The sequence below is a fragment of the Typopeltis vanoorti genome, chromosome 12 (assembly GCF_054136105.1).
Source record: "Typopeltis vanoorti isolate ZY-2024b chromosome 12, IOZ_Tvanoo_1.0, whole genome shotgun sequence".
Lineage (NCBI taxonomy): Eukaryota > Metazoa > Arthropoda > Arachnida > Uropygi > Thelyphonidae > Typopeltis > Typopeltis vanoorti.
Window position 1 is genome coordinate 28,861,572 of NC_143560.1, and position 24,752 is coordinate 28,886,323.

Sequence of the window (24,752 nt, forward strand, 5' to 3'; positions counted from 1 at the left end):
GGGCACCACCTGAAAAGTGAGACCATTAGTCAATGTCAGATAAATTTATGTTTTCTACAGAGTTAATAGTTGTTCAAAGGTAAATTAATGAAGCAATACTTGAAGTTCAGGAGTCTTCTCATTGCTAATGCTTACTCTGAAAATATTATCTTTCTCTGTAAGACTTCTAAGTCATGTGTGTGACTAAGCAATAGTTTCTTTCCTCTAAAATTATAGGAGATAGTTATTTTAAGACTACCATCAGCATAATGGTAGTAAATCAGGATCAGTTCTAGAAAGTGCCATGTTATAATATTACAGCAATCCATTGATTAATGTGCCCCGATTAGTGTGTCATTTTTTTTCGATACCCAAATTCGATTAGGGCGCCTCTAAAATTCAGTTAGTGTGCCTATATACATCTTAAAAATAAATGTTACAGATTTTAAAAATTTTCGGTCTATACATTTTTTATAGCTAACTATTTTAAAAAATCACTCACAAGGATGAAATAATTTAGTTACCGATTTGAAATATTTTACAAAGTTATTTTTTAATGGCACACTACACTATTTCCATGTACACTATGTTCCAAATTTAACGCCAAAATTTATGTCATCTGCTTTACATAGCATTTTGCTGATCATATCTCGTGCAATTACTGTATTTTTTATTTTAAATTATTTTCCTAACCTTTAATCATGAGTAAAAGAATTAGTGAGCAAAAATAGAAGTGTTAAAATAATTCGAAAAGTAATCTGATTGGAAGAAAAACTTGAAATAATAAAGAAAAATAAACAAGGTGAGTCCAGAGAAAAGATAGCACAAGAACACAAAAATGGGTGAATCAACTGCTGAATACAAAGAGAAAGATAAGGCTGCTTCAAGTTCATCATGCATGCAGTGAAAATCAATAGTATTATAATGATTGAATTAGAGAGATTTCTTTTTACATGGATCGAAGATTGTAACCAAAAACGGATCCTGCTAAACACTGGCCTTATTAAATCAAAAGCATTATCTCTGTAACCTGGAAAGAAAGGGCTATCAATGATGGAAAAGAAGAAGAATTCCACGTTAGTGCTGGGTGATTTGAGCGTTTCAAAAAAGAGAAATAGCCTACATAATGTTCTAATCACATGCGAAGCCACAAGTGCAGATAAGGAGATATCTAGAGATTTTGAAGAAAATTATGTAAGGAGGGGACTATTGTGATCAAAATATTTAATGTCGATGAAACTGGCCTTTTTTTTTGGAAGCGAATGCCTTCCACTTACTGCTAGCAATATGTGAGCCGTTTGGAAGCATCTTCCACATTGTGCAAATGATTTTAGAGACTTTTCAAATGAATCTAAGTTAATTAAATCTCATTCTGAGAAGTTGAGCGATTCCGACCTGCTAAATTTAGATGTACAGCAGGAAGATCCTGAAGAATATGAAGAAAATTTAATCACTGACAAGCCGTTTCACAGAAACGATTTGAAAATGGTTTTCGTACAATCAAAATTTTTAAGCAGCGATGCTTAGAGACTGACCCTGGTGAAGAGAGAACCAGTAAAATTTGCAGAAGAGGCAATAGGGCCATACAGTCAGTTGTATGAAAAAAATAAACAGAATGCCCACCAAACTACGTTAGCTCAATTCTTTGTTAAGAAGCTGAATAATATAATGTAAAAATATAATAAAATGCAGAGACAAGAGCAAAGTTAATGACAGTGGCAATTAATTGCTGAATTTCTGTCCGGGACATGGGCTATTCATTACTAGCATCATAACAACATAAATTCTCATGGAGAAAAAATGCAAGACACAGAAAGAATCAGATTATGTTACTGTTGAGAGGACCATCTTCAAGCTACAAGAGCACACAAGGGGATGTGAAATAGGAAATGATCATCTGGTTTGATGGTCACTTTCTATAGAAATGAAAATCTCACTGAAATAAAAAATACATAATGAAGTTTTGGAGAGAATCAGTCTAACAATTTTTGAACTCATTCGTGTTGCACTTTAATGGAATAACTTAAAGCACAAAGAGAAATAATTAAACAACGGGTTTAATCGATTTTAACATTTCATCTGTCATAGAGACATCATCAGGAATACAATGTTAAAATTGAAATAACACACAAAGAAACAAATATAAATTAGCACCTAAACCTAAATACTTGTTAACTTATGAACTGTAGACTCAAATATACAAGTGTTATTGGTAGAAAAGTGCAGGAGTTTGAAAATAAGAACGATACGTTAGAGAATGGATGACAAAATACAAATTAAACACTGATTGATTCAGCAAGGGAAACATGGTAAAGATGTCTACTAAGATAGACAACAATAAGAAACCTATGATGGACACAGGAAATTAAAGAAGAAATCATATAAAAAGTTCCTCACTAATAAATCAATATGTACTCTTCATGATAGAAAGAGTCAGAAAACTATATCGAAGAAAAATAACATGAAAGTATCAGAATATTTTGAGGACTGCTAAGAAGCTTAAAAAGAGGAAAGAGAATCAAAGGTGATATAAAAACTGAAGAGCTCATTTTTTATTATTCATATAACACCATCCATTTAGAGTAAGGAGATAGGTAATATTTCCAATATTGATATCAAGCTTCACAGTCTTTCTTTATTGGTGAATAACGGTAGGGAGCATGCACTTTTACCTAAAGCCTAATTTTACACTGAACCATCTTCCTGCATAACCCAACTAACTACAACATTAAGTATAAGCTATATACTGCTCTGTATAATGTTATATTTCTATCATAGTGTAGTATTTTAAAGGGCTTTATTCTTGGCACCTTATCAAAGGTATTTTCCATTTACAAAACTTATAAACTCATTTTTGTTATATTCTCATGATTTCTCAACTATTTGCCTTAAAGTAAAAATCTTTATTTGGCTCAATCTCTATTTGGCCAAATAAAGTCAATCTCTATTTGGCTTGAACTCAGCTGATTCTTTCCAAAGTTTCCAATTCACACTTTCTGTTAACCTCATTTCAAGCATGCTTGTATAAATCTTACCTGGAACACACAATACAGAAATTCCACTAACTGTTACATTATTCAGTTTGACTTCTCCAATTATACAGGGTGTCCCAAAATTCACGCAAGAAGTAATTTTGATAGAAAACACAGGTTTTTAATTAAAAATTGTAATTTCTTATTGATTCATAAAGTATACAGTATAGGGTTATGCATGGAATAGCATATCGGGTAAATGGCCTCCACGGTTTTGCTTGCACATACACACTCTTTTGTCGAAATTTTCCATGACCATTTTGCATAAATGTGGCTGAATTTCGTTGATACAGCACTCAATTTCCTCCTTCAAGGCGTGGGTGGTCGTGGGCTTGTTGGCATAAACCTTAGACTTCAAAAAACCCAAGAAAAAAGTCCAACGCCGTTAAGTCACATGATCTCGGCCAATTCTGATCACCAAAATGGGAAATTACATGACCAGGAAATGACTCATGCAGTAATCGAATTGTTTCTCGGGCTGTATGGCATTTGGCACCGTCTTGTTGAAACCACATGTCGTCCACATTCATATCTTGCAATTTAGGCACAAAAAACTGGATTATCATGTCGCGATAGCAAGCACCATTAACCGTTATTGCCTTACCAGCCGCATTTTCGAAGAAGAAGCCCAAAATCCGTACCAAACAGTGACACGTTGTGGATGCATTTGTTTCTGAACAATCACTCGTGGATTTTCTGAACCCCAAATGCAACAATTTTGTCGATTAATGAAGCCATCAAGATGAAAATGAGCCTCATCACTGAAGATGATTTTGTTCAAAAAATAAGCATCCACTTTGTTGTTCCATAATCCATTCAACGAACTCTTTTTGCTGTGTGTGGTCATTTTTAATAACCCTGAACTGTCAGCTGTCACGCTGTCTTTTTTTTTCTCGTTGGCAACACTTTACCGCACAAATGGCGCTAAATTTAAATCTTGCGTGAATTTTGGGACACCCTGTATATATAAGACTAACACTACAACATTTAGAATTTCATCTCCTGAAAAACCTTCTAAAATAATGCAGTGTAGCTACTGTAAAACTTTTATACTGCTGTATGGTTCTGATCTTAAATCTTGAACTGCCTTTCAGATTTCCAAAGCATTTTCTACTTCCACTACCGAAATATACTCATGACTATATTCTTCTTGGATATTTTCTACTACTGTTTTATCACTAATTTTTCAAAATAATTACTTCAAACATCTGGAATAGCCTTAAGTTCTTCTTCCATCTTTGTCATTTCCAATTTACCTTCAGAATACTCATTTTTTCCATTTCTAAAAATGAGTAGAGTGATTGAGGCATTAGATATGAGGAGGGAGCGAGCAAAGGAGTTGATGGTTTTAATAGGTATGAATGACTTGACAGAGGACAAAGAGCATATCAGAATGGATATCAGGAGGCTGCTTAGATGGATAAAAGAAAATAGTGTGATAGGAAGGGTGGTAAGCATGTTGCCTAGGTATGACAGTGGTGAGATGAGGTGGAGAGCAAGGATTATGAACGATATGTTAGCTGAAATGTGTGAGGAGAAAGGAGTAGTTTGTTAATGTGTGGAATGAGTTTGAAGGACGAAGTGAACTATATAAGAGAAATGGACTGCATTTGGGTGGTTATGGTGTGAGTCGCTTGGAGAGACTGCTGATGAAAAGTAGAGAAGTGAGTACAGAGAATGAGTCAGATCAGGTCGGAAGTGATGTGAAAGAGCGGTAGAGTAAGACAGGAGAGACTGAAGAGGTGCTTAGGAATGAGGAAGTGAGTGGCATGAGTATGGAAAATGAGAGAATGGGTGTGCAAGAGGAACAGGGAAATGGGGAGGCTCAGGGTGGATGGGTACACAGTGTGAGAAAGGTGGATGCTCCAAGAGGATGTGAAAGCATGTGTAAACAGGAAAAGAATGTGATGACCTGGGATCAAGATGAAACAGTTGAAATTGAAGAGGGTTCTAAAATGAATAAGCAGAAAGGGAAATGGTCCCAGCTGAACATAGAGAGATCACATCGAATGAGTCTTATCAGTGTAACAAGCTGTAGATCCAGGAATGAGCTGTTGTGTTTGCATACAAATGCTAGAAGTGTAAGAAACAAGCCAGATGAAATGGTTGCACTAATTGAGTCTGTTCACCCAAAAATTGTTGGAATAAGTGAGATATGGTTGGATGAGGACGACATCCTGGCAGGAATAGAGATGGAAGGGTAAAAAGGGAGGGGGGGAGTGCTATTGATGATAGAGAAAGATTTATGTCTATACAAAGAAGAGATGCAAGGGGGAAATAGTGCCAGTGGTTTTGAGGCAGTATGGCGTGAGATAGAGGTGAATGTCAATGAAATACTTGGTTGGATGTTGTTATAGACCAGGTAATGTGGATGGTGGTGATAATGAACTGTATAATCAAATTACCCAAGCAAAGAAGAAAAGAGTGATCATTATAGACGATTTTAATTATGGCAATATAGACTGGAATGATGAGATAGCAACTGGAAATAAAGAAAATTCTTGAGGGATAACTACCTCAGACAGTATGTAACAGAGGGCACGCAAGGATTGAGGGTCTTGATTTGGTCATCTCATCACATTATGTAATTATAAACGAGGTACCAAATCACCCACCAATTGGCGAGTATGACCATGAGGTGATTACCTGGGTGGTTGCCAGCAGTGTGAGGACGTCTGTGAGAAAAGGGTATATGTGGAACTACAAGGGGGGGATGATTATGAAGAGCTAAGGAAACAGCTTGTGGGTATAGCATGGAATGAGGAATTAGCTGGAAAAGAGATCAATGCAGCTTGGGGGATTTTCAAAAACAATCTAGTAGATGCAATGTCTGAATGTATTCCAAGGGTGAGAAGGTTAAATAAGGTAAGTGTGAAATGAATGAATAAAGAGATTAAGCATGCAATAGAAGAAGGGCATTATGGAGGTAGCATAAGAGAAGTGGAAATAACCAATTCCATGAGGATTACAAAGATTAAGCAAGGCAACTTGGTTGGTAACGGTAGCAAAAGTGAGGTACGAACAGCAGTTAGCTAATGGAGCCAAAAAGAATCCTAAGGATTTCTTTCAATATGCAGCCAACAAAAGAAAGAGCGATTATGGAAGGATGACACTGATTGTAGAAAATGGTATAAAGACAGCTGTTGCAGAAGATATAGTGGAGATACTTAATGAGCAGTTCATAAAGGTCTTTCAATCTTGTGAATGTGACTTCATGGAGAGATTGAGAGCAGTTGATGATGGAGGAGGAGAGACTGACTGTAAGTGAGCAAGAGGCGTATGGGAATTGAGAAAACTTGATGTTAATATGGCTGTCGCACTTGATATTTTTTTAATACGAGTCTTGCACTTGGTCAAGTTCCTAAGGAGTGGAAGGTGGGCAAGATTGTGCCACTTCATAAAGGAGGTGATCAAACTCAAGCATCAAACTATAGGCCTATCTGTGTGTCAGGTGTTGTGATTAAGTTGTTGGAGAAGCTTGTGAGAACTAAGATCCAGAATTGGATTGACAACAATGGTATTATCTTTAATGGACAGCATGGATTTACTAAAGGGAGGTCATGTTTTAGTAATCTACTTACTTATTACAATAAAGTGACTGCTTCCTTGGACAGAGAAGAAGGAGACACAGTAATATACCTACATTTCCCAAAGTCTTTTGATGGATTACCGCATGATAAGTTGATAGTCAAACTAGAGCGGATGGGATTGGATATTAGATTAGTGCATTGGATTGGAGACTGGCTATCCGATAGGTATCAACAAGTTCTGTATGGGGAAGCGATATCCAGGAAAAGGAAAGTCACTAGTGGTGTGCCTCAGGGGTCTGTTTTAGGGCCATTACTGTTTAACTTGTATATTAATGATATTGGAGAAGATTTGGATGGAGATATTCAGTTGTTTGCAGATGATGCAAAGTTGGGACGAACCATGAAGAGTAGAGATGTTGTGGCCTTACAAGAAGACTTGAATAAATTGAGTGATTGGGCATGGGAATGGGGATGTGAGTTCAATGTTGCAAAATGTAAGATTTTAAAATTTGGAAAACAAAGATGGGATGCAGAATTTATGCTTGGTGAGAATATATTGTTGGAGGCGGATGAAATAAGAGATCTTGGGGTAATAGTGGATAAGGATCTGAAATTTAGGGGATACATTGCCAAAATTGTGAAGACAACACAAAGGCTTCTGGGACACTGACTTGTAGATGTAGGGAGATTCTTGTTCCATTGTAGAAGGCTTTGATTAGGCCACACATGGACTATTGTGCTCAGATTTGGTCACCTGATTTTCAGAAGGATGAAGAGATGTTGGAAAGGGTCCAGAGGCGACTGACTAAGGTAGTTTTTAATCTCTGGAATGTCAAATATACGGAAAGATTGAGAAGATGCAATTTGCAGAGTCTGGTGGACAGGAGGAAGAGCGGAGATATGATAGAGACCTACAAGTTAGTAAGGTGTTGTTATAGGATCATTGCTGGAGAGGTTCTACAGAAAACAGTTTGAGATCAGGGGAGAACCAGAGGTAATCCCTGGAAATTGTATAAAGAGGGTATGAATAGGGGAGTGAGAAGTAGGTTTTTTTCATGCAGAGTTGTGAATGATTGGAATGCCTTGCCTGAACGTGTGGTGTCTGCAGAGAATTTGAGTTTGTTTAAAGCACAGTATGATGAGCCGTGTGTATGATATAAGGACCTCCCAGATGAGTCTTTGACTCCATGGGTTCTTGGGTAATAATAATAAACTTTATCAGCAGACTCTAGAAAATTTTTCTGCTTTTATGACATTTACTTTCTATATTCTTGTGAGCTCTGTATGCCAACATCTACTTGAATTTAGAAAGAATAATAGTACTGAAGCCAATGGATTTCCACTTAACAAAATCAACAGAGCTCTATCTGCCCATCTTCTCAACCTAACCCTATCCTCCAAAATCCAAAACACAAAAAATCTACTGCCTTTCCCTTACATCTGGGGCACCTCAGAAAAAATTGCACACATTCTTAAAATGTATACCATACAAACCTCATTCAGACCTAACCAAAAATTAGTTACCCTCATCTGCTCGCCTAAAGATCCTCTCCACCATCTGGACCATCCTGGGATCTACAGTATCCCTTGCTCCTGCAAGCTTATATACTTCAGAAAAATTGGAAGAACCACCAATATCTGTCCAGAAGAACACAGAAAATATGTCATATACACTAGTCATTTCAGAATGGAAAACCATGGAATGGATACAGATAACCAGATCCAATGAAAAAAAGCCTCACTCCTATACTCCTGTATAGGAGTGAGGCTTATGTTTCTGGAATCCACTACAACATCATGTTGGACGTTTAATGGAATATTAACAGGACTGGGAAAGGATTAGAAACTATTTTAATTCTTCCAATATTTCATTTCAGTCACTGAAACATCTTTCAGGAGTAGAAACTAACATACACAAACAGACTTTCCTTCTCCTCTCTCAACAATATGGTATCATTCAAACTCTAACCAACAGAGCTTATAATCTTTATTAAAGTGGACCCTCTCTTACAACAGAACTCAACTATATATACACACCATCTTCCTATCCAATGGCTACAGGATTTAAAAAAATAATCAACCCCATGTCCCAATCCATGACCATCTCTTCAGAAGGATTTTATGAATGCCATCACCATTCCCCACATCTGGCATACATCTGAAAAATAGCCAGATCCTTAAAAAAATACAACTTCTGCACAGCTTTTAAGTTCCACCTAAAACATGCTACCCTGATCTATTCCACTAAAGATTAGCTCTCCCCTCTCTATCAGTTCCTGGAGTATATTAATACAGCCAGGTTGATCAGCCATAATCAGCATAAATGAACACAAAAAATACATCTGCAGTCACAATTATGGTGAATCTGGTCTTACGGACTATGCACTGGATATTATCCATAGGATCTTCTGGGAAAATAAAAATAAAAAAAACACCATGCTCCATCACAATAAATTTAGAAAAGAAAAATTGTTGTTGGAATCTGCAGCTGCACTCAGAAATCAACGGAATTTAAATGATGTCTTAGTGACTGAGATAATTACTGGAAGAATTAAAATCGTTTCTAATCCTTTCCCAGTGCTATTAATACTCCATTACACCTCCAACATGATGAAATTTGGTTACATTACATTGCCAAAAATCTGGGAGACCATCATTTTGAGACCTTCAGCAAGTGTCCATCACTATAGCCATAGAGGGTGCCAGTTAGGACTGTAAGCAGCCACCTTTTACAATCAGTCTGTGTTTGCCTTCCTACTAGTGAGCCTGTGTGTATGTGCTCAATATATTTCTTTGGGCCCATGAAGATGCCTTGGCGACCAAGGTGAATATTGGCTTATTAATCTAATCAGCTAAATAAATTTTGTCAGGTAATTGTTAGCTTTATTCATCTGTTTTTCTACTGAATATATATCATAAGTGATAATCAATGTACAGGCATCCATGCTAGGTTGTATTTCATACTCGTTTATATGAAATTTAAGCATTAAGTTTAGAGTTAAACCTGTATAAAACATGAAATAAATCAAGACTTACCTGCTATTTTCCTGCACTTTAAAATTCTTTACTGCCTTGATTGCTAATGATCTTTTAGCAGAATTATTTGGAACACTGTCTATTTTCTGTTTGTTTAATATTTGCTTATTATTATTCTCATACCCATCACAATTACTTATTTTTGATATTTTAGTATGATTTGGCAATTTACTTCTCTTTTCTTTCTTTAGCTCTTCTAATTTTAATGCCTATAAGAAAAATGCAAGGTAGAAGTCTTAAAGTTAAGTTTTTCTAAGTGGAAAAGAAATAAACTGTTTTTGACAAAAACACTTGCCTATAATTGCGCTTAAAATATGCAAACATTTATATACAGCAAAGCCTGTTAAGTTGGCTACTTATAGTATACAATTTGCCACAGGTGAACCAAAAATTTCTTTGTTTTATTACAATGAGGGAGTTAATAATACTGTAATCTTAATCATGTGGTAATATCAAAGTATCCTGTACACCCTTGAAAGCATATATCATAAATTTAATGATGATGATATTACAAGGGCAACCCAAAATTTACATTATATCTCATTTCGATGTTTTATTGTCATCATAAATCATTTTTATCTGTTCTGTATATTAAATTAAAGAGCTTGTTCCTGCATACAAAATTATAAATGAATCACTCTTATGCTATAATTTAAGCAGCTCAAAACATGTGCAAAATGAAAGCCAAGAATGCTGTGAAGAAGAGCAGCCTCTATGATTGGTTCAAAAGTTTAAAGCCAGTGACATCACTGTCAAGTGATGTCACTAGACTATTATGGACAATTACTTCCAACTGACTTCAAATCATTGCGTCAAGTTGCTGACACTGATCCAGACATAATCACTCTTAGACAGCTAAACTCCAAGGAAAAGTTGCTGAATGTGAGATTGGAAATGCAAAATCAAGGAAACTAAATGGGAGAGGGTACATCACTGAGGTTGGTGGGTGAGTTTGAGAATGATCAAAAAATGCTGAATATTGTTCTTCAGGTAAGAAACAAAATCAGAATAGGATAATCAATACAAAGTAAGGATAGTGTGCACACTTTATATATGCTAATGCCAGAACCATCTGAAATTGGTCAGTTCGACTTAGCCAAAAGTTATCACTAGTGAGATAACTGACAGAAAATGATATAGTTATTGAGAAAAGATGTAAAGAATATAGTATTTTCAGAAAGAATAGAGAGAAAACGATGAGGAAAGGGGCATTAGTGATAACAGATGAGATGCAGCCAAACACAGCAGGAGGTTAGAAAAGCAGAAGGCAATACATCTGAGGCTATCTGGTGTGAGATAGATGCCAAGATAAAATATATAGTCAGTTGCTGCTAAAAGCCAGATCATGCATAGGAAAATAGGGATGGTAAGCATTGGCAAATAAGCTCAATGAGTACAGAGTAAGAAGTTATTATAGGGAGTACTTCAACTAGGAGACAGAATGGAAGGAGGAAAAGATAAATGGGCAGAAGAAATTTATGCAGCTACTCAGTAATAATTACTTAACGCATGTGATGGAAGGTAGAAGAGGTTTAGGGGTGGGAATGCTAGCAGTGGAATTAGAGGATAAATGAAGGCAGAATTAAAGGGGTGAGAAACATAATTAAGTAGGCACTGCAAAAAAACAGTTATGGAGGAAATTTATAGATTAGTACAGTCATGAGTAGTAAAAAGAATGAAAGAAGAACTATTAGCATTGAAGGAAGGAAGAAAGGAAGGCAAAATCAGAGTATGAGAGGAAATTAGCCAAGTGCTCCAAAGGAAATATCAAGGAATTCTTTTGTTGTTTCAAAGCAAAAAGGAGAATGACTATGGAAGGATAAATGTGATGAACTGATGGCAGGAAGATGACAGAAGAAGACAAAATAGTTGAATTACTGAGTGATCACTTTTCAATAATGTATCATTCAGGTGGAGATACTGCAGTATCAGATGTAACAGTGACTGATATGAAAATAGGAGTAGATATGCTAGAGGTGATAGGAATATTACAGAATCTTGATGCAAATATAGTTATGGGATCAAATAGGATATTACCTCAAGTTAATCAGCTACATTCATCTGTTGCATTTACTGGTCTCCAAACTCTGAAAACCATTTGGATCTCTTCACCTTCCTCTCCAAGCCCAACCAATCTTTAATCAAGCTACCCAAACAGTGAAGTCATCCTCCTAGATGATATGAATGTCTACAACTCCAACTGGCTCCCTTTCTCCAACACTACTGATCAAGCCAGATGTGATGCAGAAGTTTTTACTATAAGCAATGATCTAATTCACTTTCCAAATAATCGTTTTTTTTTTAAACTAGTTCTCCTTCCAGATACATTGCTGAGATTACCTCTCCTTTTGCCAACTCAGACTAAAATCTTGTGCAAGTGTCTAGTCTCACAGAATGCCCCTCCTCATGTTCTTTGGCACTAAAAAGATACCAAGTGGATTTTTTTATTTTTAATGTTGGGCCCATATACGAGAGGTTGGCTGGTCAACCCATATACTGTACTAACGTACTATAGGTTTAGTACGCTAGTACCGTATATGGGTGATGGGTTGGGAAAGGAGAAACTTGTTTACATTTGACTTAAATGCCTGTATGTTGTATTCCTTGGGAAATACATCAGGGGGAAGACTGTTCCACAGTCTTTCTCCTGATGTAAGGTACCGCAGTAGCAGGGATGAACGAGGAGGAAAAGAAACTTGTTCTGTGAGTTTCAGGGTGTACTGATGAAAGGACAGTACACCCTGAAAATCCTTTACATCCTTTCAACCCTGAAAAGTTTCAGGGTTGAAAGGATGTTGGGCGGCAGCTGTATGTGTTCCAATGGGCTTAGTACAGAGTGGGGGGATCATTGATGTCGTTTCAGATGAACATTTCCCATGGAAATATTTATAGAATATACAGATTGCAGAAACCAAGCGTCTATGTGAAAGTGAGGGGAGCTAGTTGGTGAGAGATGGGTCATTTATTAGTCTAATTGTTTTCCTCTGTATTGAGTCAAGCATTTTAAGGGAGCAGCTTTTAGGAGCCCCACTCCAGATGTGAGAGCAGTATTCAATAGCAGGATGGAGTTGTGACTTGTATAATGTTAACAGCTGTTTATAGGTGAAGTAGCATCTTGAGCGAAAGAGAAAACCCAGTTTTTTGGAAGCTGAGGATGCAATGGTTGGTGATGTGTTTATGCCAGGAGAGGCTTGATGTCAGGGTAATTCCAAGAAGAGAAATTTCATCTTGTCTGGGAATTTGAGTGTTATCAAAAACCATGCTGGGGGGGAAATGGTTCTTTTTTGTGAGAAATAAGACAGAACCGAGTTTTACTAGCGTTGAAGTTGATGAGGTTATCTGAGTCCCATTGGCGGATGGCTTGGAGGTTGGAATTGAGGGCAGTGGTGGTTAATGTTCTGTGGGTTGAAGTGAGTAGGGTTTGTCAAAAGAAAGGGAGGAATGTAATGTGCTATCATCTGCAAAACTGTGTATTCGGTTAGAGGTCAACTGAAGTAGGTCATTGATATATAGAAGGAAGAGGGTCGGTGAGAGAACTGAACCTTGTGGGACTCCAGCATTAGTTGGATGGTGAGAGGATAGGGAGCTGCCTACCATCACACATAGTGTGCATCCAGACAGGAAGCTGGCAATCCATCTGCAGAAGTCCTGAGGCAATCCAAATGATGTGAGTTTGCTTAGTAAGCCTTTGTGCAAGACTTGGTTAAAGGCTTTAGAGATATCAAGTGCAACTACTTAGGATTCACCGAATTTCTCCATGGCGTTTGTCCAGTGATGTATGAGAGTAGATCTCCTGTTGGACGGCTTTGACAGAATCTGTACTGGTGGTCGCTTAATAGCCGGGTACCTTCAAGGTAGATTAGGAGTTGAGAGTTGATGATTTTCTCCATTACTTTAGATAGGACTGAAGTGAGTGAGATAGGGCAGTAGTTAGATGGCAGTAATTTGTCACCCTTTTTTGGAATGGGTTGAATATAGGCCAGTTTCCAGGCTTTGGGATATATACCAGTGGAGTAAGGAAGTGTACAGATGGCATAGGATAGGAGTCAATTCTGGTGCACAGACCTTCAGGATAATTGGAGGAATGCCATCAGGGCCAGGAGACTTTTTTGTGTCTAATTTAGACAACAGGTTTGTGATATCTTTTTGGCAAAAGGATACAGGGGGCATTGTATGTTGGGCAGTTGGAATGACTGGAGGGCATTTGCCATCGTCAGTTATGTGTGCATTGGAGACAAAGTGTGAAGCCAGGAGGTTAGCTTTTTCTGTGGGTGATGTTGCAATTGAGCCATCTGGGTATGATAGAGGTGGGAATAGTGTAGGGCAAAAGTTAAACGGCCAATTGCGTTGGCAAGAGACCAAAAGGCATGGCTGCCATTTGGACAGGCTGCAAGCCTCTTGCTTTTTGCCCATTCAAATTCTGTTTTAGAAGTATTGATAATTTTCTTGCATCTGCTTCAGGCTTCAGTATAGGCTTTGAATGAGGATGGGGTTCTTGATTTGAGCCAGTTGTGGTATATCTGATTTTTCGTTTGTACAGCCTTGGCACATTTTTTGGAGAACCAGGGTTTAGATAGGGGACGACAGTTCTGAGTAATGTGGGGAATATATGTTTTCATGCCAGTGAGGATTACTTTGGTGATACATTCAGTGCATATGTTTGGAGTTGAAGACTGGAAACAATAGTCCAACCATGGGAATGAAGCATAGTAGTTTTGGAGACTGTCTGCCATCTGGCAGTGTTATAATGCCAAACTACTCTTGTGTGGGAGTGACTGTGTAAGTGTTGTTGCATGGGAGGAGGGGGGGGGGATGAGCACTAAGTTGTGGTCAGAATTACCCAGGGGGCTCACTACATTCACTGCATATTTGGAGGGATCATTAGTAAGGAAGAGATCTAGGGTATTTGGGGAGTGGTTCAGGTTATCTGGTATTCTGGTCGGTTTTTGAACAATTTGTGTATGGTCATTAGTCAATTGGTGTTATGGACATTGAAATCACCCAGGAGGATGATTTCACTGTTGGGAGAGTGGGACTGGAGAAAATCAACTTTTAAGGAGAGGAAATAAAAGAGCTCAGAGTGATTGGTGGTATTAGGAGAGCGATAGAGACAGCAGATGAATTTGACTGAGTGGGGGAGGGATATCTTCAGCCAAAGAAGGTCGAAGTTGGGCGATTCTAAGTTAGTTGCTCTCTGGCAGAGCAGATATATGCACGACGCCACCCTTGAGTCAAAAAGAGTTAAATAGTGTATAGTTAGGAAGGTTGAGATGAATAGTGCTGGGGGAAGGTGAGATTTGGGTTTCTGTTAAAAAGAGTAGGTGGGGTTTGGTGGACTGCAGATGGTAGTGGATGCTATTAAGGTTGGAGTTGAGGCCACAGAATTGGTGAAGTGGATATGCAAGGTTCTGTGAGGCATGGATTTGACCCCAAGGGTCTTGCAAGTTTTCTATGCAGTGCCTGCATACTGGTGTCCTTGGTGGTGTCACTTGATTTTTGAACTTAGTTTGGTTTGTTTGTAGTCTATTATCCAACTGTTGTCTCCATTTTGGTGTTTTTCTTCTAGTTGTGATCTTTGTTCTCTCTGGGCAAAGATTAAATCAGGTCGAGCACGTATGGGGACTGGGTGCAAGTATCCTTTAGCTTATTGTTTATCGCTGTTATAAATTTGGATGTGTTTATTGCTGAGTCGCAGGTCACTTTCACGAGACGTGGAAAGTTCGTTTTGTCCTTTCTTTTGTTTATGAGTCCAATACGATGGCATTCAAAGATATTTCTGGGATCGAAATTGCATTCTCTGCTAGTTTGCCGACGTCTTCTTTTAAGGATTTACCGTTTTCCGTCGGAAAGTTCAGGATAATGGCGTCGAGTTTCCTAAAGCAAGCATAATGATATGCTTGTTTTGGTATACCTGCCAGTATCTGTAACTGGATAGCCACCTTTCTCTGGTTTGTTTGCTGTGTGTTATGGTGGACAGCAGTCTCTCTTCAAGCTTTGCCACCAATGCAGGAGTGCCTCAGGGTTACTTTTTATCACCTACCCTCTTTCTCTTATACATAAATGACCTACTCTCAATCACTACTAATCCTATTCATAGCTTTGCTGATGATAGTACTATCCATTCATCCTACTCAGCTTTTTCTTTGGGTGCTGTAACAATAGTGCCATCTGGATCGGATGTTTATTGGAAGAAGTTGGTTAACAGCCAACTTCTTCCATGCTGAAGGCCTACCGATTAAATTGGGATGACCACCAAAACTAATATTCTTCTCTTCGATGCCATGACTACTGCTTCCACTGTTCTGACCTAGATGCCAGCACACAGCAAGTCACAGAAATCATCCACACTGATATGAAGGCATTCATTCATCCCTCATTCATCCAAAAGTCCCCTCCATTTTTCCAAGCCCTGGTTCAACAGAAGATGTATGAAAGCAGTCGGAGATAAAAACTCAGTTTATCATAAGAGGCTTGCATCAAGAACCCCAGCTTCATACTCAACCTATGCAGAAGTAATAAATAAATATAAAACATCAGCAAATCCAAATCCAATTTCATAAAGACCAACAACAGAAAACTTGCCTCTTGTCCAAACAGAATACAACTACTGCTCACCTGTGCTTCTACCTCTCTCTCTCTCTCCCATCCAGATGGCACTATTGTTACAGCACCCAAAGAAAAAACTGAGTAGGATGAATGGATAGCGCTATCATCAGCAAAGCTACGAATAGGATTTGTAGTGATTGAGAGTAGGTCATTTATGTATAAGAGAAAGAGAGTAGGTGATATAAAGTAACCCTGAGACACTCCTGCATTGGTAGCAAAGTATGAAGAGAGACTGCTGTCCACCATAACACACAGCAAATGAACCAGAGAGAAAGGTGACTATCCAGTTAAAGATACTGGCAGGTATACCAAAACAAGCATATCATTATTACATCTCCATGGAGATGTAATAATGATATTAAAGAACTGGACATAATCATCTTTCCCTGCTCAGCAAGATCAACAGAAGCTCAACACCATACTGATGTCTAGAGCATCCTCAAGATAAACATTTCATCAAATGAATTATTTGATTAACAGTAACACAAAGTGTTTACTTCAAAAATCGAAACACACAAAATCAATGGATCAACTGAGGTGAAGCAGTACTTCTGATCCTAAAATGGGCAGGTTCCCACTTTACGAATTCTCAGGTATACGAATTTTTGACTATAGTTCCATTGCATAAAGGTGTGATTAAGCCAGATATGTATTACAGTGGTTTGAATTTGTAAATAATGCCATTTATGGAGCCTTGCAAATAGGAGAGAGGATATGAATATAAGTTGGCAAGGTTTTACCAGATTAATGTGGAGGATATTTTGCATAGAATGGGCAAAGACAGAGGTAAAACAAGAGGCCATCTCTGGAATCTGTATAAGACAGGCATGAACAAGGGAGTGAGAAGCAGGTTCTTTGTATGGAGAATGGACAGCAGGTGGAATAGATTACCTGAGAGTGTGGAGTGCAGAAACCTGTGAATGAGTCTGACGAGTCTTTGCCTCCATAGACGTCTAATGTTAATAATTTATTCTGATATCTGCAGTCTATTTACTCAAGCAGCAAGTTCATCTTCTTCAGGAACTTGGAAGTTACAGTTGTTCTTACTTCAGTTCTCTCAAGAAGAATGAAGATCGCTAACAGCCAACTTCTTCCATGCTGAAGGCCTACCGATTAAATTGTGATCAAGAATATGAATTTAACTTATCAAATTACTCCTTTCTTATATTCACTTCAGTCACATATACTTTTTCTGCATTGTGTCTTTATACTATAGGCATTTCTACATCAAACTATCATTCCTCCACTAAGCATGTAAAAAACACAAACTGCTAGTAAAGATGCTAGTAAACTCAGTTGTTTATATGGAACTCAACTTCTCATCTAGCTCATTCATTCCATCTACCTTGGTTCCTTAGAACAGTTTCCATCACACTGTTTTCCCCCAAGAACTATGAGTTTCAGCTGTTCAGCAAACATATCAAGAGGTTCCTTCTTTCTCCTTAATATATTATCATCATCCTGTGTTGGTACTACATAATTAAGTTTGCATCATCACTAACTTCCTATCAATAATATTCTAAATTAATCTATTATTTGTCAGGACCTAATATATAATCCTATTTTCAGCCTTCTAAAGTACTACTAATTACATCAATCCATCTAGGTCTTCCTCTGGGATTTTTTCCTGCTATCAAACTCCCAATTCATTTATTTATTTTTATTCGTATGATGATACAATGGCCATGAGGCCCCTTGTACGGGGAGGCACTATCTCAATCCTACCAAATTTTATCCAGGCTTGGGACCGGCATAGTTGATGAATCAGGCCTATGGCTGGGTCTTAAGCATTCCTGTGTGTGTTCATTTAGGTTACCTCACCACCTTAGATTACCTATGCTCACATACTCTTGAATGCTAACAACATTAAGTTCTTTTCTCATATACCTTCTTTTTTTAATATGATTCTGTAACTATTTGTTTCCTAATTTTTCTCAGAAATTTCATATTTGTGGTCTTTGGCTTTGATTACCTGTTCTATCAGTTTTGCTTATTTTATTATCTATTTCTAAATTAAGTATGTCACGTTCACTAAACTTTGTGCCTAAATGGTTGAATACTCTGCATGTTCTATAGATTCTCCATTCTGAATGCAGTTAATGTTTTCCATTACTGCCTTTTTTTTTCATAGTTTACATCTTTTAATTGCTAATTCAAGGTGAATTACAGATCATTCAATTCACTTTAATTAAAGAATCCTGTATTGGATTTACTTAAGATTATCCCATAAAGAAAAGAGCTGAGATTCGTATCTGTAATTTGACATCAGATTTAATGCCACTTTCCATCATAATGGTGTCATTACAGGAGAGATAGCAGTGAAGATAGCATTGCTGTCTCCTTCACTTCTAATTGCTAACTTACAAGTTAAGTATAAGCTGTTGCTGTATATTCTATATACAGAAACAGTGGCATACAGAGTATAATGTCTCACTTATGCCCTATATAGTGCTTTAAAAGCTTTTCCATTGCATGCCATTTCGGGATCCAAAAAATTTAAATACAGATCCATGGTCTTTATTGCCATGATTTCTTGACTATTTGTCTTAAATAGTCAAGAAATCATGAATCCTCAGCAGAGAAAATCATCTAATTTTCATAATTCTCACATTTCAGTTTTATTTCACTTTTTATAATAGGTACTAGGTACAAGGAGAGTTCTACTCCAGCCATCTGGATTCAAACTTTTATGCCTTCACATGTGAATATTTATGGTAGAATATTACCTACTCTAGCTGCCTTTTTACATTTTGGATTTCAAATAGCTTTTTCTGCCTCAAATATCTCAATTAAATATCTTTCAAAGTAATTACTCCTTGCATTGAAGTACTGGAGATGCAACAAGCTGAACCTTAAAGCAAGAAGAAAAAGAAGAGTAATTACTCGAAATATCCAGAATATCTCTCTCTTTAAGTTTTAGGCCACCTTTTATCTCTGATTTCGTTCACAGTATTCTTCCCAATTTAAATTTTTTAACAGCCAGCAAAACATCTTTGCATCTTCAGTGATATTTATCTCGCATATTATTAAAAAAAAATCTTCCACTGACTTCTGTTTAGCTACTTTTATAAAGAGCTTAGGTTTCTTACATTTTTTGCTTTATTCTGAGAGCACCTGTTGACTTGTCAGAACTCTGGATGCGAATTGTTTTCCAGGACTATCACCTTAAACTTCTTGAATCCAATACGAAGTTCGAATTTTTCTATCCTTAACAACTTCACTACATGTCTCCCTTGCTGAATCAATCAACATTTTCTTCAAATTTTGCCAATGGGTGTTGTTTGGTTCTTATTTTCAAGAAATAAGAACCCCATTTTTTTACTGCCTTTTTTTTTTTGTCCAATAACATTTGGATATTGTAGTTAGCATTCACCTATGAAAGCTGTGGAACACATATTTTTCTTTTCTTAACATTATACCAAATTTTTCCCTGTTCAAAACTGAATGGTGATCATTTCCTACTCTTGGACTGTGAACTAATCTAAAGATATCATTATCAACAATAACACTAATTCTCTCTCTGTCTGTCTGTGTGTGTGTGTGTCTGTGTGTGAGCGTGCAAGAGTGTGTGCATATGTATTCTCTTCATGTGAATTTATGGACATCTTTATGTTGGAACAGTGTTATTAATGACTAACCCATGTTCTGAAAAGAAATTCATCAGATACCATTATGTATGGTATTCATCTTAATCTGCTATGCAGCTCTCTGTCAAGAAATCGACATATTTCCCATGTCCAATTTCCCATTTTGAAATCTGCTCACATCACCCTATCTTGAAACTGCTTACCATTCAAGAAATTTATCTTCACATTTAGTGTGGAATAATGATCGGGAAGCAGTAGCTTCCCGATCACTTCTCCCCCTTCCCTTGTTAACACCTATCTTCAATTCCACTAAGGATAAATTTAGGTGCAGGACTATTCATTGTTCATCTGCTTGCCAGACAAAATAAGTGAGGAATTTGTTTAACTAGGCAATGCCTCAACTAGTATAACATTTCACCATTCTGTACCATTTTGTTACTGTGGTTTAAGCCAGTGCACTTTGGTTAGCTAAGTCCCAAATTGCCAGTATATCATTTGTTCGGTATCCAATTGATACCTAATAACAGAATACACACACACACTATAAGAAGGTAGGATTGGACAGGTGACCCTTAAGTGATGATTCCCCACCCCCAAAAAAAGCTGCTGAGAATATTGGTTGTGAAGCAGCAAGAAATGAAGTAATGAAATACTTAGTATAGTTAGGACTAACAATGTCCTGGATTTGTACAGTGTACCTAAGGAAATTAGTAGGAAACGCCTACATGTTAAACTCCTATTTAACATGTTCATGCCAGGGCATGTTTAGTACTGCATTAGTGTGTGATATAAAGCACAAAACAGCCCAATGTAAACATGGCTTTAGATGGCAGCGTGTTTTTGTCATTTGATGCAAGGCCACCACCACCATTTACTGGAGGCATGCCATGACTTTAATGAAAAAAAAAAGGGGGGGGGTGATTACCATGTTTGCAGGAAAACCACATGATCTAACCTTATATTCATGATATAAGGTTAGATCATACTCATGCTTTATTAACCCACATGTCATATAAGATTGCAATCTTTCATTAAAAATGCATTATATACATCCTTTTACAGCTTTCACAGGGATGGCCTGATGGATATATCATATTACAGAACCAATGTTCCAATACACATATACTCAGATAATACTGCAAGTGGACCATATCTCCTTTCCATGCATGCAGGCTGTGGTTTCAAATCCTACTGTATTATTTGCTTTAGTGGAAGATGACTTATGAAGATGATTCTCGGCAAGCAGTGAAAGATCAAACTCTGCTAACTGAAATACTATTACTATTATTACATGAAACCTCCAGGGAGTCTAAAGACTCATCAAGGGAGGGCACCTACTCTACAACTCTCTGTCTCTACCAACTACAACGAACAACTACACCAACGCCATCTACCCCCCACCACCACCACTAGTATTTTCACAGACAACCACAAAATCCATGTCCATGGTGGGATTCGAACCAGCAGCCTTTTGGCTGGAGAGCGGATACGCTAACCACTCGGCCAACCAGGCCAGCATACCGAATGACATATCTTGAAAAATATTCTTTCGTATCTATAGCATGCATGTACACATGTCCATACACAAATCACAAACAGATTATTATTATTATTATTATTATTATTTGACACCTCCAGGGAGTCCAAAGACTCATCGAGGGAGAGTGTGCCAACAGCATCAAACGATTGGCCCCCTTCCAATTACTAACCGTGCTCAAACTTACTTAACTGAGCCATTAGTAGCAGAGGCTCTACCAATTGACCAACCTTTGCCGGCAATGTTGCCATTAATATACAAACTTGCTGAAATCAGAAATAGATAAAAATAAAATTTAAAAAATTAGAGAAAATAAAATTCTGTAAGTAAAAAATTACTTCTTGTTTTTTTTTTTTTGGAAGTTTTTCCACTTGATTATACTATAAATTAAAGATACCAAGAAATTGTATATTTGGTTTAATCTTTTATCCACGTATAAGCAAACAAAGTTTGCACCTGAAGTATTTTCAGGACTGGGACAACTCGTATATAGAAGCCAACAACTTCAGTTCTGAAAATACTTCAGGTGCAAACTTTGTTTGCTTATACTTGGATAAAGGATTAAACCAAGTATACAATTTCTTGGTATCTTTAATTTATTTATATATACTATAAAAATAATTTATAGTATATATAAATTTCATAAATAGTACATATAGTATATATAGTATTTATAATTTATAGTATATAAAATTAATTTATAGTATAACCAAGCGGAAAAACTTACAGCAACTGTTTCTAATCTATATATAAACTTCAACCTTGGTATCATTTATTGATACCAAGGTTGAAGTAATTGAGGTCTCCCACTGATGAGACCTCAATAAAGGTCGAAACTGGTCTGGGTTGTGATCCTTCCCATAATGCATAGCATTATACATCATCATCAGCCATTGTTGAGCCACTGCTGGGTGAAGGCCTTTCCAAGATTACTCCAAAACTCTCTGTCCATAGCTCTCCTTTTCCAAGTCACTCCTGCAAATCTGATGATATCATCAATCCACTGATTTAGGTTGGCATCGTGGTCATTTTTCCTCTTGTGGAATCCAACCAGTACTTCTTTTGTCCATTGTTGATCTCGTCTTTGAGCAATATGCCCAGCCCATTGCCATTTCAGATGTTTCACCCTTCCTATGTCAGAGACTATGGTTTGATTTCTTATCCATGTATTCCTTTTGTGATACCAAGCATACTTCTTTCTATACTAAATTGCGTTGTTCTTAATTTTTGAATTTCTTTTGCATTCAGTGTCCATGTTTCACAGTCATATGTCGGTATAGGAAGAATACACCGGTTAAAAAACATTTCTCTTCAGGCATAATAGTAGTTGGCTTTTGAATATTGAATGCAATTTTCCAAATGCTTTCCACCCAAGTATCGTGCGCCTTTTAATTTTGTTCCATTAATATCTGTTGTCCTAAGTATATGTAATGATCTACTTTAATATCATCATTATTGATTTTTATTATTTCTGGTTGGACATAGTCACATAGCTATTGAACATAACCAGCATTATACATACCCATAAGGATATGTCCCTTGCATTATGGGATACTAAGGCAAGTGATGTGAAGTCATTAGCTACTATATACGAGTTGTCCCAGTCATGAAAATACTTCAGGTGCAAACTTTGTTTGCTTACACTTGGATAAAGGATTAAACCAAGTATATAATTTCTTGGTATCTTTAACTTATACTTTTTTTTTTTTCACCATTATAACAGCACAAAGTAAACAGACCAGTCCACTTTGATAAACTGATGAGTAATTCCATTCAATCGTCTATAATGTATCATCGCATATTTTATTTTGGATCACAAAGAATCAATAGCCAGCAAGGGTGGTCGATTGGTAGAGCCTCTGCTACTAATGGCTCGTTGAAAGTTAAGCAAGTTTGAGCGCGGTTAGTAGTTGGAAAGGGTTAATCGTTCGATGCTGTTGCCACACTCTCCCTCGACGAGTCTTTGGACTCCCTGGAAGTGTCACATAATAATAAAAGGTGATGTAACACAAAATCTGCAATTTACATATTCCACAGTATTTCATTTTGGCCATTAGGAAATGCTTACTGGTCTAGAAATAATTTGTTTTGGAAATACTACATTTCATAAGTTACATTAAAATAAAAACAAGAATTCAAATAAAATTGAAAATGCACTCCTCTAAGAAATATACTTACAGATGCTAACATAGTCCAATTTGATGAAATATTCTTATTTTTCGTTGGATAAGAAGCACATGTATTAACTGTTATAGAAGTATTTTCCTTACACTTTGATTTCTTAGGCATATTTCAAAGAAATTTTTAAGGTAATGATTTCAAAGATGCACTTTTCTTTCACTAATTAACAATACGACTGTGGAATGAAATTTTATGGTCTAAATATGAGTCTTTGACTAGATGAGGTCTTGGGTAATAATAATATACACAGTCTCAATGAGGCAAAAATGAATGACATGAAACAATTTGATGTTCTTGATGTCGATATGTTTTTACGTAAACAAATCGAAATTTAGCGAATTCTCTTTAATTCTGAATTCATAAAATTAAAAACGTATGGAATTTAACCAAGAATCACAAAGGTACACTTTATGATTTTAACGTTTAATACATCTTCTCAAATAATTATAACCCACATGAAGCGTGAAATTTATCTCTAACTTTTTTTTTTTTTGGCTATGGTTATTCAGGGTCATTCCTCTTTAAATACGAAACGTAGCATATCAAACAATTTCTTGCCTTTCGATAATTACAACACAACTCATAAAAAGTAGCGCTCATTATTTATTTTTTCCAAAAATCCATTTTCAAAATCGGAACTCTTTCCCTGCCAACGGACGATTCGTTAACATGGCAGTCTACGGGAGACCAGAGCGGACGCATTTTTGCGTGAGCAGTTTCCGCAACTTCCTCACCACGTGTGCAAGTATACGATTATTCAAAGAAACAGAGCATATCCACTACTAGGCAGGGTGACCACATCTAGTACTTATAAATTTTTAGTGTTCTAGTACGTTCACCAACAGATCTAGTACTTTTGATAAATTTTTAGTGTTCTAGTACGTTCACCAACAGATCTAGTATTTTCTTTCTTCCAAATAATAATTAAAATAACAATAAATATAAATATATAACAATATATAAAATAACAACAATAGGGGTGGACCGGTGAGATGTGGTGATTAATACCCTTGGAGGGTAATGGATGGCAATGCTTTTTTTTTTTTCGAGCGCAACTGGAAGAACGACGGTACGTTGCGCCCTTCGATTAGAAAAGGCCTAAGTTCGATTCTCGTCATGACGGGAGGAATCTTTATATGGACTTTTTCAATCGAAGATGAGTTAGCCGATCTCATAGGAGGTAGCAGGGATTTTTCTCCCGCATACAGACAAATCAGCCCTTCAGAACACACGCAATTTACAGACAAAAAAATACTAGCTGTGG

At 37.0% G+C, this 24,752-nt stretch overlaps 1 protein-coding gene across 1 annotated transcript in view; it reads right to left on the reverse strand.

The window, feature by feature from the left end:
* The window catches only part of LOC150100650 (RNA exonuclease 4), an 88,250-nt gene extending 64,055 nt beyond the window's left edge, over positions 1-24,195 (reverse strand). The window contains exons 1-2 of the mRNA XM_090401672.1: positions 23,486-24,195; positions 9,578-9,786 (exon numbers count right to left, since the gene is read on the reverse strand). Of these exons, the coding sequence (XP_090257798.1) occupies positions 9,578-9,786; positions 23,486-23,596 (320 nt within the window). The 5' untranslated portion in view covers positions 23,597-24,195. The remainder of the gene's footprint in view (positions 1-9,577; positions 9,787-23,485) is intronic.
* Between the last annotated feature and the right edge of the window lie 557 nt (positions 24,196-24,752).